Source organism: Ruditapes philippinarum, unplaced genomic scaffold (assembly GCF_026571515.1).
Source record: "Ruditapes philippinarum isolate M1 unplaced genomic scaffold, ASM2657151v2 ctg2596_1_1_1_1, whole genome shotgun sequence".
NCBI lineage: Eukaryota > Metazoa > Mollusca > Bivalvia > Venerida > Veneridae > Ruditapes > Ruditapes philippinarum.
The window spans coordinates 390,674-407,064 of NW_026863536.1; the positions used below are offsets into that span (position 1 = coordinate 390,674).

The following is a 16,391-nucleotide window of genomic DNA, read 5'->3' on the forward strand; positions in this document are numbered from 1 at the left end:
ATCACTTTAGTTATTTTTTTACTGTTATGTTTACTACTTCTGATTACGTATAGTAACTTTATATACTTGTATATATAGAAATTTTAAACATGTAAAGACACAAATAAGATAGGATAACGTACGTGATAATTAATTATTCTAGGATTTTCAATATAAAAGAATATTATTTTGAGAAATAAAAGATAAAAGTAATACAAAAGCTGTCAATTATATCAATGTCCACAATTGTGTCATTATTATACATACAATTTAATATATGTTTGACAATTCAAAATAGCCACAACCAATTGTTATGGGAGAACCAGATTATACAAGTAAAGATAGTGCAACTGATTCAGGTGATATGCCTGAAGCGACAATTGCTAAAACGTCAGATGAAGTAAAATACACAACTGCCTTAGAAGCGGAGCATCTTTATCAATATTATGATAAAGAGATACAGAATCAACATTTGAAAAGAGGATTAGGTATTTTATATTTATAATTTCAACGACCGGATATCATGCCACATCGGCTATGTATTGTTACAGAAAGCTTCTTATCAACTGCGTCAACCAAGCTATACATCATGTGTACGCCAAAACGTAAATTATTTCAATCACATTATATTTAGGTAAACATATAGTGACAGCCAAAACATTGGCTTACTACGAAGCTGACATGCATAGTAGAATATTCATCTTAACTAGCTGTAATCTATACAACTGCCAAGGACAATTGAATTGAAATGAATCTGCTCTATATTATGTTGAGAAGAAGCATTGAATTCATACAACAGAACAATTAATTGGACATAATATAATTAAAACGTTCATTACTTTTGAAATATCTGTTATTCAAATTATTTGTAGATTTTGTTGTAATTGATAGGTGATCCAGAGAATTCTGACGACGAGACAGAAGATATATATGATGAATGCGATTTACATTATGAACCTAACACCTGTTTTAAAAACTGGATAGATAAAACCGAGGTATCATAAACTAAACACTATATGGACACCCCCCCCCCCAAAAAAAAAAAACCCAACAAAACAAAATTACAACAACAACAAAAACAATACAAAAATCAACAACAAAAACAACAAACAAACAAAGCAAACAGCCATACTTTAATTTGAAAATTGATAAATTGTACGAAAGGTATCCTTTAGAAAGTTTTAAATTTTTTTATTGTCCTCGTCAAAACCTTTAAAAGATTCTTTTGCTGAATGAATAGGTCAGTTAATGAAGACAGAAGGGAACGCAATATTTCTAAAATATGGGCAAAGTAGGATAAAAAAATCCTATCCGGGGACACGCTGCTTCACAATTCTTAGTTTTGATAAGTATATCAATTAAATGCAAAGAAAAATGTTAAGCACAATTCTTTATGACTTTCAAAAACACATGTTGAAATTAGTTTTGTTATTTACTGATTTACTGATCGAAAGGCCAAAAATACATATATCATGAATATTCACAGGTAAAAATCAGTGATGCTGTTGAAAATTTTATAAAAGAAGAAAAAGAAAAAAAAGGCAAAAAAGAAGAAAAGATAATGTTACAAGAGGTACAGCATTTTTATTTCTCTGATTTTGTACAAATGGCCGGTTGTTTTATTTCTTTACTAATCTAAATGATTGTCAAAACAGTTAATTGGAATCACCCTGAGTTGTTTTATTTCTTTACTAATCGAACTGATTGTCAAAATCACTTTTGAGTCCGCTTTATGGAACTTAGAAACAACGGTCTCAAATAGTAAAAGTTGGGTTTGAACCCACGATCGCTATTTTGAGAACGAAAGACACCTTTACTACTAGGCTGACACTGCACCTCTCAAAATTGCCATGCATCTTCAGATAACATATTAATTGGTGTATTGTTTGCTAATTTAATATTAAAAATGAAATAAATAACCCAACAAGTTAAAATAAGAAATGTTTAGATGTCAGATTTACATTTGTAATAAGTGAGAGTTATCGTAAACGACCTCTTACACCAGCTCACGCAGAAAAATGTTCATTTATATGGCAAATTTTGTAACAAGTGACAATTTGGATTTAAAAAAAAAACATTCAAAAATGTGCTAACAGGTTTATATATCAGTCATCTTTAAACATACTAGGATATTTATCAATTATTTAGTTATCATTAATATCAAAGCATGGACACATTTTCCTTTAACATTGTTTCAAGGATTGTTCAAATTGGAATGCATCTAAAATTTGATTCTTCAAACTTAAGGTTTCATTGATCTGTTATTTTTTTCTTTTGTTAAAGGTTAAGCCTTCAATTATATAAATTTTCATTCTTTGAGGGAATTTTCATATCTTTTAAGTATATGACGACGGCACTCGGTTATCAGAACATATAGTTTTGGATTAACATTCTTTAGGAACAGCAGCACGAATGCCGAACCCTGAGTTGTAAAGGAAATGGCATATTTTACCTTCTTAATACTAATTGTCCATTTTACAATGCATGGTCTTTTACCAGAATGTGAATTCTGGATTTTATTTTGGTATTTTGATTTTGACAAGGTTACTCTGAAGGGAAAACATGTATATAAGATTGAAATATGACGGCTGGTGGGCGGACAGGTGGACATAAACAATGTCGTCTGAACGCATTGGCCAAACTTTCACAGAAATTTGTTCATAAAGTGTTCTGATGAATATATCGAGGTTTAATAATTTGATCATTTATAACCCAATTATGCCTATTGTTCTTTCCTTATATTATATATGTTGAGCAATTCTTCTGTACGCAACTCGTCCTAAATGACTCAAGGGATGTAGAACAAATTTTTCACATAAGCTTTGTCATCAAGTTTTCCGGTCAGTAACCAGATTTAGGAATGATACTTTTATCAAACTTGTAGTATATTATTCCTATTTGAAAGCCTCAATTGGGATTACTGTTATTACAAACTGCTTGCTTTTTACTTTCGTTTTCCTCATAATTATCATTCACATTGCATATACATTGAACGTTGCGTATGAATTTTCCATGACTACAAAACTTTTCATTCGCTGAAAACCTGGTTTAGTTGCATTGCAATGTCTTTGTTGCACATAAAAGCGAATCTATGTTCCTTCACCAGGAACAACCTTTGCAAAAGACCGTGCATTGTATTTTTGTTTAAATGTTTAAGCAATAACTTAACGCAGTGCACGGAGCCTTTTTTATTTGCTTATCTCACAACAAATGTAGAACCTAGGCAGAAACCTTATTCATTTTCAAATCATGTTTGAGCATGATAAGAGCTGCTATTATTGTGCAGCCAAACCAATTGCAGTCATATCTTTTTCTTCTCATTTATTCAATTTTCGACACAATTCAATGTTAGATTTTAAATGATCCCCCTTGAATACTTTCATACATTCACAGATGAAGTTTGAAATGATAACGTCTGAAGCCTCTTATTTGCAAAGTATAAACACTTTCATAGATGTGTTTATGAAGTCAGAGTTATTTCGTCGCATGGAATCAGGAAATGACGAATCTAAACGCGACTTTCAAAATATCTTTTCTAACATAGCTTCAATCCAAGAAACAAGTGAAAAGTATTATGTTTTAATCAAAGTGAATTTTAGTTATATAAAATTACAGTTAAAGGACTCCACTGAGGCATTTTGACATGAAGGGATTTGAAATAATTTTTCGAGATTAATATTCCATTTAGTGTAGGTCTTGACTAATAAATTATATGTACAAACTTTCAGATCATTCGCTAACTACGTGTTTTAAGAAGAAGATAGTATTGTTAGAAATTCTACTCCTTTCGTGCTAAGAATTTGTCAAAATATGAGTTTCAATGTTTTTCTTGGCTGTACAATTCTTAATTTTTTTGCATATCTTAAAGTAAATTAGTTTTTAAGTGCCCTGCAGGTCTATGAATGAAATTTATATTTTATGTTTTTTGGCCTCAGTGGATTTCCTTTACGAATTTCATTTTTAATCATTATTTAATAATCTGTTAATATACAAGCAATATAAGCAATCTTCATTAATTACCTTGAGATTTAGTAACAATAATGTTTCTAAAAGTTTTAGAATATTCGCGGCATTCATGAATTTAAAGTACAGTTTATTTCAAAATATTCATTCTGAATCAAGCTTACTGTTTTGCATTCATATTATGGTCAAAATTTAGGTGAATATCGACTTTAAAGTGTTATATTGATATAATGAACATTTGCAGTTTATTGAAAGAATTAGAGAGTCATTGGAAGAAGGATATTCTCATACCAAATGTTTGTAAAATTGTTGCCAACCATGTGGAGCAGCATTTTGAATGCTACGTCGAATATTGTGGGAATGAACATCGTCAGATAAAACGATTAGAATGTTTGCGGTAAACGTGTATTTTATTGTTAGTTATTGTTTGAATTATACATGTAAGTGCAAAATAATCTAAATTAGCGAAAAAATGACGTTTATGTTGTTCTTTGATGTAGATTTAAAAATATTAGTAGTATATATCTTTTACTCTAAAAAGATACTTAAAGTTTTTCGAACGACGCGTGTTTCATAGCTCAGTCGAATAAACTAAAATAAACTAAAAATAAAGATGAAACTATAAACTGAAAATCCATTTTTAGCTCGACTATTCGAAGAATATGAGAGCTATTGTAGTCGCCCAAGCGTCGGCGTCAGCGTCCGCGTCGTCTATTGCGTTAGTGAATATGCGTTGCGTTTTTTTGTAAATTCAAATATCTCAGATTGACAAGTTGGATAACTCTGCCTACAATATTGACAGAATTATGCCCCTTTTTAACTTAGAAATTTTGGTTAAAGTTTTTTGTTAAGTCAAATATCTCAATTATTGCTTGAGATATTCAATTGAAACTTACAAAAAATATTTAAAGTAGCAATGTTCATCAGATTGACAAGTTGGATAACTCTGCCTACAATATTGACAGAATTATGCCCCTTTTAAACTTAGAAATTTTGGTTAAAATTTTTTGTAAATTCAAATATCTCAATTATTGCTTGAGATATTCAATTGAAAGTAACAATACTTATTTATAGTAACAATATAAATATCTCGTATATCAGATTGACATGTTGGATAACTCTGCCTACAATATTTACAGAATTATGCCCCTTTTTAACTAAGAAAGTTAGTTTAAGTTTTTTTGTAAATTCAAATATCTCGATTATTTCGTGAGATATTCAATTGAAACTTACAATTCTTATTTATAGTAACAATGTTCATCAGATTGACAAGTTGGATAACTCTACTTATAATATTTACAGAATTATGCCCCTTTTTAACTTAGAAATTTTGGTTAAAGTTTTTGTAAATTCAAATATCTCAATAATTTCTTGAGATATTCAATTGAAACTTACAATACTTATTTATAGTGACAATGAACATCAGATTGACAAGTTGGATAACTCTGCCTATAATATTTACATAATTATGCCCCTTTAGAACTTAGAAAATTTGGTTAAAGTTTTTCTTTGTAAAGTCAAATATCTCAATTATTGCTTGAGATATTCAATTGAAATTTACAATACTTTTTTATATTAACAATGTACATCAGTTTGCAAAATTGTATAATAACTCTGCCTGCAATATTTGCAGAATTATTTCCCCCAATGAAACTTAGAAATTTTGGTGAATGGTTAAAGGTCTTTAAAGATATTTACTTGAAACTTTACACATGTACAGTACTTAAGGTCATAATTGGAGAGTCATAATTGTATGTCACTAACCAAGTTCCATAACAGTAAATGCATTTAGGCTGATTCATCTCCCTTTTTCTACTTAGTCTCTTGCTTAATGTTTACATGCAAGTATTACATATCTCAATATCTATTAGATATTTATTTAAAACTTCACATATGCATTTAGAATCATAATTGTAGGTCACTGACCAAGATCCATAATTCTATCTTGCATTTAGGCTGATTTTTCTCCCCTTTTTCAACTTAGAAATTCAAAGTAAAGTTTTGCTTGTAAGCTGTTATCTCCATAACTACTGAAGAGTTTGTGGCTTTTTTTGGAACATTTTTATGCATTCATAATAATAAAGCAGTGATTTACTTGATAAAATATCTTAATAACAAGCCTTTGTACTTTTTCGGTCAATTTTATGTATTCATAGGTAACTAGCATTATTATACTCAATAAAACACCCTTGTGACAACATTTTGAATAGTCGAACCAATACTGTCCTCCGACAGTTCTTGTTATATTATCGAATACATTTTACTTTTTACTGTTACAATTAATTAAACCATGAGTTAAGTCTTATCAAATTTCAGTAAAACACAAAATGACTTCAATACTGATCTAACACAATTGGAAAAAAGCAAGGCTTGCCAGGAAATGGATATTACATCTTTCATAAAACTTCCAATGAAGAGAATCACTCGCATTTGCATCTTGACACAAATAATATATCACCAGTCTTGTAAAATCTACGGAAATGAAAGCGAACCGAAGAAACATGCAAATTCTGCACGTAAAGCAGCTGCAAAGGTACGCAAATTTAAAATAAAAATCAAATGAGCTGATAGTTTGAAACTTTTGAATAAAAAGAGTAAATTAACATTTATTAATTAATTCAATTATTTTGATAAATGCATTCTTATGTACTTTGTAAACCTAAAGATTATATCTAAAATATTAAATTTTCCCTTTAAAAGAACAGTTTAATGATTTAGACAAATTCATTTTACTGAGTTAAAAATTTCAGATTTCAAAAAGATGCAATACAACTGCTGCAGTTGAACAGGGAAAAGATAACATGGTTCGTGCAGCTTCTGAAATAGAATTCTCAAATAAGGTAGGTGTTACAAAAGATATTTTTATTACAACTTAGATACATTTGTAAGCGTCAAAGTCGGCCTCAATTGGAACAAGATTAAAATTTATAATGATATTCGAATATGTTATACACAGTGTTCCGAGACAAATGTGCTCCTACACGGCTCTGTTTTTTAAAGCATGATTAAGGTATAACCACCCTAACGGGCACTATTAGGAACTGAAAAATTGATATCATAGGTCATATATATACCTTAAAGTACACCTGTATGCAAAATTTTACCAAACTTTACCGTAAGGAAATTGAGTTACGGCCACTTTTATGAACTGAGGCTAGGGTGTATGAGGGCCCTTTTTCAGAAACGAGTAACCTTTAAATAATCTGCAATAACATTCTAATGAAAAATGTTTTCCCATTAGTTTTTGGTAAGAAACAAATAGTACTATTTAGTTAACAATCAACATAAACAAAATTATGTTTTCCACTCAAAGTTTATAAAATATGTAAATTTTTTTATCCTACCCCACCCATTTTTAGCACGTGTTTGACAATTTCCTACTTAGGGAGCCTTATTTAAAAAAATCATTAAAGTTTACCCAAGTGAGTGCCTGTTTTTCAAAGTTTCCGTCAATTTTTAAAAAAGTATATTGGTTGATCTTGTAAAATATTAAATACTTTTACTGTCTTGTATTGATTTTATTACACTTTGAAAATACCAGACTCCACATTTATTACTAGATTTAGCATTATTTAGCCAATTAATACCTATATAAATTAAATAATAAAAAATAAACACTTTTTTACCCAAAATGGATGGAGAGATACATAAATAATGTTAAAAGAAAACAAGAAAGAAAAAAAAGTTGACCTATCTGAGGTCTGAACCCATGACCCTCAGTTTCAATGTTCTAGCCTATTCGAATACTCTTCAAAGCAGAGGTAAGGATAGTCATACCTTAATTTACTAAAATGATTAAACGGTTTTAAGACTTTCGCATTTTTTCAGGATGAAGCAGACTTCGAAATTAAAAAAGACAAGAGATATCTTGTCTGGGATTCGGATGTTTCACGAGTTATGACAGAAAAAGATGAGACTATCAAATCTGAAGAGCTTCGATTGTACTTTTTCAATGATAAAGCAGTGTTTACTAAGAAAAAAGAACGGTCAGTTCTGTGATACTTTTTTTAGACATGTTAAAGAAATTTTTAGCAGAAGACCACATGATAGAATTTTTATTCATCTCGAGGAACAAATGTTGCATGACATTTGTGAAAGTTGGCACCTTGTTTATCTCCGTCTATGAATGGTATTTGCTTGTTATTAGAATTTCAGTTATGGGAAAGTCTTATAGACTAACTTTCAATGTTAACTTTAGTTTGTAAATTTGAGAAATGAAACCACGAATTTAAGTTGCTTTATTAAAGGTGATAAAGACATGAATTGGGTAATTTCCTGTCAGCATCATGTTAAAGTATTTAAGAATAAATAGCAAAAAGTAGCTAATTTATCTATAATCTGATCAATACAATTATAATAATTATAGTCTGTTCAACAATATTGGTATGAATTGATAGCCATTTCGCAATCATTAACATATTTTTTTTCAGACCGCCATATACCGTAGTCGAGCATTGTCCACTACTTGCTTTAAAATATGAAAACGTTGACGAGAAATATATTGGTAAATTCAAACAGTTCCTACCTGAGAAAGATCCAGAACGGTTTTTACTGCATCTTGTTATTTTAAACGATCACAAAAGCGAGAGATCAGAGCTTATGCTCTTATGTAAAAGGAAGTACGTTTTTCAATATACTTTTATGATTTAACGCTGGAATAATATCTCATCCATGAAAAAGTTAAACTTATTGCACTTAATCTGAATTTTATATATTTTGTATTGCATGTATTATTATGAGCTTTCAAAATGTTTAAAATGCATAAAAAGTACAGAAAGTAAAATTACACCAATAACCCTCAAGTACTTTCGTAATGATATTGCATGATATACAATATTATAATATTATGTAATATATGATGATAATATAAACAGTAGCGTGATGCATTTCAATGTAATAAATTATAACCAAAGAACACTCATAGATTTACATGTAATGGCCATCAACGGCGATATTATAGCACACAATAGCTTAAGAGTGTTGTAAGGAGTTAAAATAGTTGCTATTTCTGATTTACTCGTCTTGCATTTGCCACAAATTACATTGAGGACCGAAATGATTTCATACCTTGAATCCTGCCCCTTCAGAAAATACAACAAAACAAACAATTATTTCTTTTACAGGAGAGACAGAAAAGAACTGATGAAACTTATTGTACCGATGAAAGAATCGATTTATACAGTTTACGGTATAACACTTATTTTTTGTTGGATAAGGTTCGGTATTAAAACTTGGGTTTGAATTTCTTAAAAGATATTAAAAAAAACCCCAACAAACCTTCAAAACTAGAAATCTGTTTAAAAGACAAGGATGGCCATCTTTATATGATACGTCACCCAATAAAATGATAAAAATTTTTAAAACGGAAAGCATGGTTGGTATTTCATTTTTTATACAATAAAATACTTTTTAAGATGACTGAGTGCTGTTGATAAAAGCATTGAAAAAAATTAAGATTGACAGAACACCACACGTACCAACTCGCACACGGTATGGCGGACAAGGGTTTCTCTTAATGTCATTTTCATTAGGGCATAATCAAAATCACATATTTAAATGAAATTAAAATCAAAATAAATCAAACAAACAAACTTTATCAGTATCCGTTCAATTATTTTATGTCATCTTGTCGTCTTATCTGGATTCTATGAGTAAATTGTCTAAATTTTTAAAGAATTATGCAGTTGACAATAAGTCTTTAATTCAAGTAGAATTGTATTATATAATCTACAAATATAAACATAGTTTTCTACTTTTGTATTTTTTGATTTTTATTTGTGTAATTATATGATCATGATTAGACAAATTAATTATTGAAAGTTTAAGAAAATAGAAAACTTTCTACACGTTGTCATACAATTTGTTAACATATTCACGAGCCTGAAGAAAACCACTGTTACATGTGTATATCATTAAACTGTTGATATGGGCTACGGCTTTCACGATGATGTGAGTTATATGTGTAATCCATGTTTTAGATTGTCCAGTTGTGAAGTGCATAAAGGCATACACCGCAAAAAATGATGATGAACTGTCGTTACAGATATCAGATGAAGTAAAAGTAAAAGTAAAGGAAAAAGGTAAAACACACATCATAGCATTTCTTTGAAAACATGTTGAATATTTAATTTTAATAATATACAAATTGAACGAGATGTGTTAAATATATTCGCGGAAAAGTGCTGTAACAGTTGTACTTTTGATACTCTTGGGTTACAAAGAGGTAATGTTTTCACAAAAATTCAATAAAATTGAATACATTTTTATTACAATATTACATGTATTTTAAGGTTATTCCAGTTTTAGCAATCCAACGCCATCAGGACGTCACGTTCAACGCATGTGCAAGTGTCACTCAAAACACGCACATTGTCAATCTAGAAATATTCCCCGTGAAAAGAAACGCATTTTTTACAACGGTAGACCCGTGACAGGAAATCGTCAAAGTATAAATCGCGATTTATCACCAAAATTGCACATTGCACTGCGTAAGAAAGCTCGTGCACGCCATTGAAGTATTTTTACTGCAGAACTATTTTTACAGTAAAAACTAACTAACGTGACCACCGAAGGGCCTTTGCATATCTGCTTTTAATAGCGGATTGGTCTCATTTATGAGTTTTGTCAAACAGAAAAACCGACAGAACGTTTACAGGATTTTCTACACACTGTACAAGTATATTTCTGGACTGTTTCTTTTAAGTTTTCTCTAACGAGAGAGAATAATGTAAACACTTACAATATTTATACAAACTAACATAAAGTGGATGTGTACAGTGGATGTCGTATAATGCCGAAAAACTGGGACAACTTTTGTTTGCATCACGTGTCTAAAGGATTTTGCAATATTCATGTGTGAAAAAGTTTAGTTAAGTTCAATAATATTTTATTGCAACTATATAATACATGTAAGATATGAATTACACAAAAAAGCAACACATGCACATGTAAGTATAGTGCAAATGGGTTGGGTTACAAGTTATTACAACATTAGCAACAGCCCTTCCAACAGTCAAACTTTATAAAACAGATATTCCGGATTGTTTCACAAGTAGATTTGAGAAAAAATCAAAACGCACGCACACACACACACGCACGCACTCACACGTGCGCACGCACACACAAACATATGTATTTATATATTTATTATAATTCAACAATTTTGATCCCAGAAAGTGTCTGTGGTTGTATTTAGGGGTTAACAAATGTACAGAATTTACCAAACAGGACCGAATTAACTGGACGGAATTAACGGGATGGTCTTGAATTCGGGGTTGGCGACCATTAAAATAAAGAATGGAAAAAAAACGCGTCTGAAAAAAACCGATCTTATAAGCGAGTTTGTCTCGAAATCGGGGTGGTGGCAAAACGGGGTTTCACTATATATAGATGTATGGATCTGTATTCACCTTAGATTTATACTTCACCGTCACTGTCTGACCAATGGGTACTTGTCTCACTATCAAGCCGTCGACGTCAAAGAAGGCAATGAACATGCATCTTGTTTTGCAGATGGGTCGACTTAATACTTCTTAGGTGAAGGTGATCTCAGGGTTTTCCACAAAACAAAAAAAAACACTGTGATTTCCTTTCAGGTATAGGCTGATCCATACCTCATAAACAGTCAGCATATGTTGCAGAACACGTTCACCTTCCCTTTGATATTTCTGAGAAACTACAACAATGCACCCTTTCAAATGTTTGTTCATCGGTCAGCATGTTTTGAATCCATCTGACACACATGCGTCTCATGATCAGCTCTTTGTGTGTAATGCTAGTTTTGTGCCGATACTACAATCCGATCGTTTTTCGCGAATTGTAATGCGATGATCATTGTCGAACAGCTTCTTTACCACAGTGACGTGTTTTGACGTTACAATCTTGAAAGATTTAGTGTGCTTGCCGTGTACATTTTCAAAATATGTTTGTCTATGAAATGTTTTAGTTTAATTCAGCTAACTTAAAAAACAAGGAAATGACGAAACTTTTCCGCTTAATTATTAAACACCCCTCGTATATTATTTACAAATATCAATCTTATCAGTTACAATAGTATTCATATTTTGCTGGAAAATGTCAAGCTATTTTATCGATAAGTGAAGTATATATATTTTTTAGACAACTGGTTTGGTGAAAGGATTAAAGATTTCGAGGAAGGCTGGTTCCCCAAAAGCCACGTCGAGGAAAATAGTGATGATGAACATATTGAAATGAAACATCGCCTTCAACGCTATCTTCTGATGAGGAATAACGCAACATGAAAATAGTTTTATTTCGAACTTCATGTAGTAATTTCATGATTTTTGCTGAAGCCATATCATTGTTTGACATATTTCAACTGTACATACTTGGATACGCAATTACAAAGATAATACCTAATTTTCAAGCACCATTGAATAAGGTTTGCGAAAAATCAATTTCAGCAAACTGTATATGCTTATTAAAGTTCTTATACAAATCATTTAATTTATGTTCTACACGATTTTGACAAATTAACACTTCTGTACTTAAAATGCATATGACACATAAAGTTTTTTCTTTGAAAATAGATACACACACTTTTTCCAAGAAGCTTGGTGTGCTTTCATGTCATGTTACCTTCTACTTATAAAACGACCGAACAGCAAAATAATGATAGCTTATGAAACTATCATTCTTATGCTTTTCGATCGTTTCATATTATCCTTTTTGGAACTCGATGGATATGTGAATATCTATTTTGCGAATTAGAGATTTATTGAATTTAATGGCCATATAAAAAGATAGGACAGCGTTAACATGAAGTCAAAAACTTATAGAATATTTTTTAATTTTAATTAGTTTAAAGAATATGCTATCCTTTCTCAAAAGTTACACTTTAATCAATTAACATTAACCTTAAATGAATTAGAGACAAGTACAAACTGTCTTACAAGACTATAGAATCTTTAACTGGCTGCCGGTAAAGAGCTTTAGGGCAACTGTTTACTGCAGTAACGAGGCTCTGCCGAGTTTCCGCTTAACAGTTATCCGAGAGCTAGATATTCCCATCCGTACCGACAGCTGGTGTTTGGTTCTTTTTCATGCATATTACATATCAATTATCTTCATTACGCACTTTTCTTGTAGAAGCGTATGAACTAACAACTTCATTCATAACGGTAAAATGACGTCATCCTAAGAACGCAATTTATTCATAAATGGCGCGCGGCAATGATGTTATTTAAAGTACGTGACATGTCTTACATCAGGGGTGTAAGACAGGTTTTTCTAGCACCGGTGTAAACAGAAGATTATCTTGTCTGATATACAAGAAAACTACAAAATGGCTTGACACCTAAACAATAGTACATTTACCTGTCACATGCCTTTGTGAAAAATCATGATGCCCAATTGATCGAATTTGTTAATTATATATATTTTTTAAATGTCTATAAGCATAATTGTATATGTCGCTGCCATTTACTTTAGAGAAATGTGAGACAACATGCCTAAGTCTCGTCAATGAAAACAGTAGCTTTCTTTCATTTATTTTTTTTAATTTATCTTTATTAAATTAACTTTAATATCATTACGTTCTCGGAAAACTCATTATCAGTTATTATAACCATGCCGTCAAAATATATCAGATATCAAAATTTCATGATTTCGTCGTGATTAATCATTTTTAGATATCCTTTTGTTTCTGGTTGTTTCTGTTTTTTTATCTAATTGTATAATTCACACTTTGTCCCTCATGCATGTGGTTTTTGTATACTTGTGTAAACAGCAAATAAAGGCATATTTAACCTGCATTGTCATATTATTACAATAATTAAATGTTGATCATCATGCAATGCATTTGGGCAAAGTACAGCATGCGCAATATAAACTGTCACGTCACATCAATGAGTCAAAATTGTTTTCTATGGCAACGATATGTTAGACAACAGAAATTGGTTGTTTGGACATGCTATGTAGTTATTAAATAAGATATATCTATCGTTCCCTATTTCATTTGTAGGGTAATATCGACAAAACCTATAACATTGAATGTCATTCTGAATCTGTAATCATATGTGATCATTCTGGATCAGATCGAAGTAATAATCCTATTTGATGAGGATATGACGATACAGAGGGTTGCAAAGTACCAAGATAATATCAACTAATTTAAAATAGATAAATAACAATCAATGATAACAGAAAAATGTTTGTTTTGAAATATTGACATGGGTATCGATATAAGCGTCCCTTTGTGTTTTTCTGAGGAAAGATGCAGACCCAGTTAATAAGATAACACTCTAAATGTCTGTAAATTGAAAGTGACAATAATCAGTATGTCCTGTATAGTCTTCATTCAATCATTGGGAATCCAATTCCATTTCAGATCATAAATATATATTCTATAAGGAGGGAATGATTACAAAACTTTTCACAGGTCTGTGTTATGACAAAGAGTATGTCCAGATTTTATGAAATTTATTTCCTTTGAAATCCCAGACGTATTAAAGATTTTCATTTCTTTCGTCGATATCACATCGTGTTATTATCAGTTTGCTAGCATTTAGTCTTCGTTGACAGAGGGTAGTGAACTAGGACGACTATGATCAATTTCACTTCCCTGCAACATTAGGAAGAATATACAAAACCTAAACCACGCCTACTTTCAGAGAGGCGATTTACTCTGTAACTGTACTTTGCTTAGATGTACAAAAGCTTATGACACTATCATTCCGTAGCTGTTTTATCAGATCGTTTTATATTTTCCCTTTTTTGGTACTCGATGGATATGTTAATAATTATTTTGCGGATTACAGATATATTGAATTAATAGCCATATGGAAAGAGGACAGTGTTAACTTCAAGTCAAAAACTTTCAGAATATTTTCTACTTTTAATTAGTTTAAAGAATATGTTCTCCTTTGTCAATAGTAACATTTTAAACAAATAACATCGACCTCAAATGAACTTAACGACAACTACAAACTGTCTTTAAAGACAACTAACACCTTATTTAAATTTTTAAAGCAAAGTACATTAACCCGTCACATGCCTTTGTGATATATCATGATGCTCAGTTAATAATATGTATATATTTAAATGTCCATTTGCATGAATTTTTATGTCATAGGCATTTACTCTTGTTAACTGTGAGGCAAAATGCCCTAGTCTCGTCTTTCAAGTATTTTTGACATGTTTGTTTACTAAATGATCTTAAATATGATAACGTTCTCGGATAACTCATTATCAATTATTATCACACCATGTTTTCATGATATATTAGACATCAAAATTGCATGATTTCGTCTTGATTTATCATTTTTATTTGAATATCCTTTTTGTTATTTTGTTCATGTTTCTGACTGATTCTGTTTTTCTTTTCATCTATTTTCATAATTTATATTAAATCGCTCATGTATGTGATTTTTGTATACTTGTTTAAACAGAAATAAAAGCATAATCGACTTTACATGCATTATCATATTATTACAATCATAAGAATGTTGATCATCATGCAATGCGTTTGGGCAATTTTAGTTTTCGTTCATATTTCTGATGTTTTTGTTATTTTCTTCTATTTTCATAATTAATATTTCATCGCTCATGTATTTGCCTTTCGTACACAGTTTGTAATCGGATATTTGATTTTACTGTATAAACATAGATAAAAGCAAAACTAAACAATCATATTATTAAAAGGAAATAAATGTTGGTCGTCATGCAATGCGTTTGGGCAAAGTACAGCATGCGCAATAACTCATTTACATTTCCTGTCACGTCACATTAATGTGTCAAAATAGTATTCCATGGCAAAGATATGTAAGATAACAGGCATTCGGTGTTTGGACAAGTAAAATAATTATTTAATAAGATGTATCTATCGTTCTCTGTTTCATTTGTTGGATGTTATCAGCAAAAACTATAATAACATTCATAATGTTATTCTGAATCTGTAATCATCTGTGATCATTTATGATCAGATCGAGGTAATAATCTTGTTTGATGAGGATATAACGATACAGAGTGTTGCAAAGTACCGAGATAATATCAGCTAAATAGAATATACATCACAATGAATGATAACAGAAAAATGTTTATTTTGAAACACTGACAAAAATATCCTTGTCCCTTTATGTTTTCTGAAGCAATACCCAACGTATTAAGGATAGCACTCTTAATGTCTGTAAATTGAAAGACACAAATATCAGTCTTTACCAATCATTGAGAATCTCATTATCATGACAGATCATAAATATATATTCTATAAGAAGAAAAAGATTACCTGACTCTACGCAGGTCTGTGTTATGACATTAAGTATGTCCAGATTTTATGATTAATTTCCTTTGAAATCCCAGAAGTATTTAAGATTTTCATTTCGTCGATATCACAGCCTGTTATTATCAGTCTGCATTACATTGCTGGTAACAATTGTGTTTGACAGATTATATTTATTCACTATGTGGGCAAGATATTGCAAGACATCAAA

The 16,391-nt window shown here is 30.7% G+C and overlaps 1 protein-coding gene across 1 annotated transcript; it reads left to right on the forward strand.

Moving 5' to 3' along the window:
- The first annotated feature begins 292 nt into the window (after window positions 1-292).
- Window positions 293-14,209, forward strand: LOC132722381 (ephexin-1-like). Its single transcript, XM_060706878.1, has 12 exons — window positions 293-467; window positions 871-974; window positions 1,466-1,552; window positions 3,373-3,548; window positions 4,187-4,339; window positions 6,259-6,475; window positions 6,693-6,782; window positions 7,771-7,928; window positions 8,373-8,561; window positions 9,066-9,130; window positions 9,921-10,022; window positions 12,061-14,209. Exons 1-12 carry the CDS (start codon window positions 293-295, stop codon window positions 12,201-12,203), a joined length of 1,659 nt encoding a protein of 552 aa, XP_060562861.1. The 3' UTR covers window positions 12,204-14,209.
- The last annotated feature ends 2,182 nt before the right edge of the window (window positions 14,210-16,391 follow it).

What these genes read in the sequence shown, in the direction of transcription:
- LOC132722381 (XM_060706878.1), top strand. Translation starts at nt 293, where the DNA reads ATGGGAGAACCAGATTATACAAGTAAAGATAGTGCAACTGATTCAGGT. An exon ending in ACTGGATAGATAAAACCGAG is followed by an intron (nt 975 to 1,465) that starts GTATCATAAACT and finishes GAATATTCACAG; the next exon opens with GTAAAAATCAGTGATGCTGT. An exon ending in AGTAAAAGTAAAGGAAAAAG is followed by an intron (nt 10,023 to 12,060) that starts GTAAAACACACA and finishes TATATTTTTTAG; the next exon opens with ACAACTGGTTTGGTGAAAGG.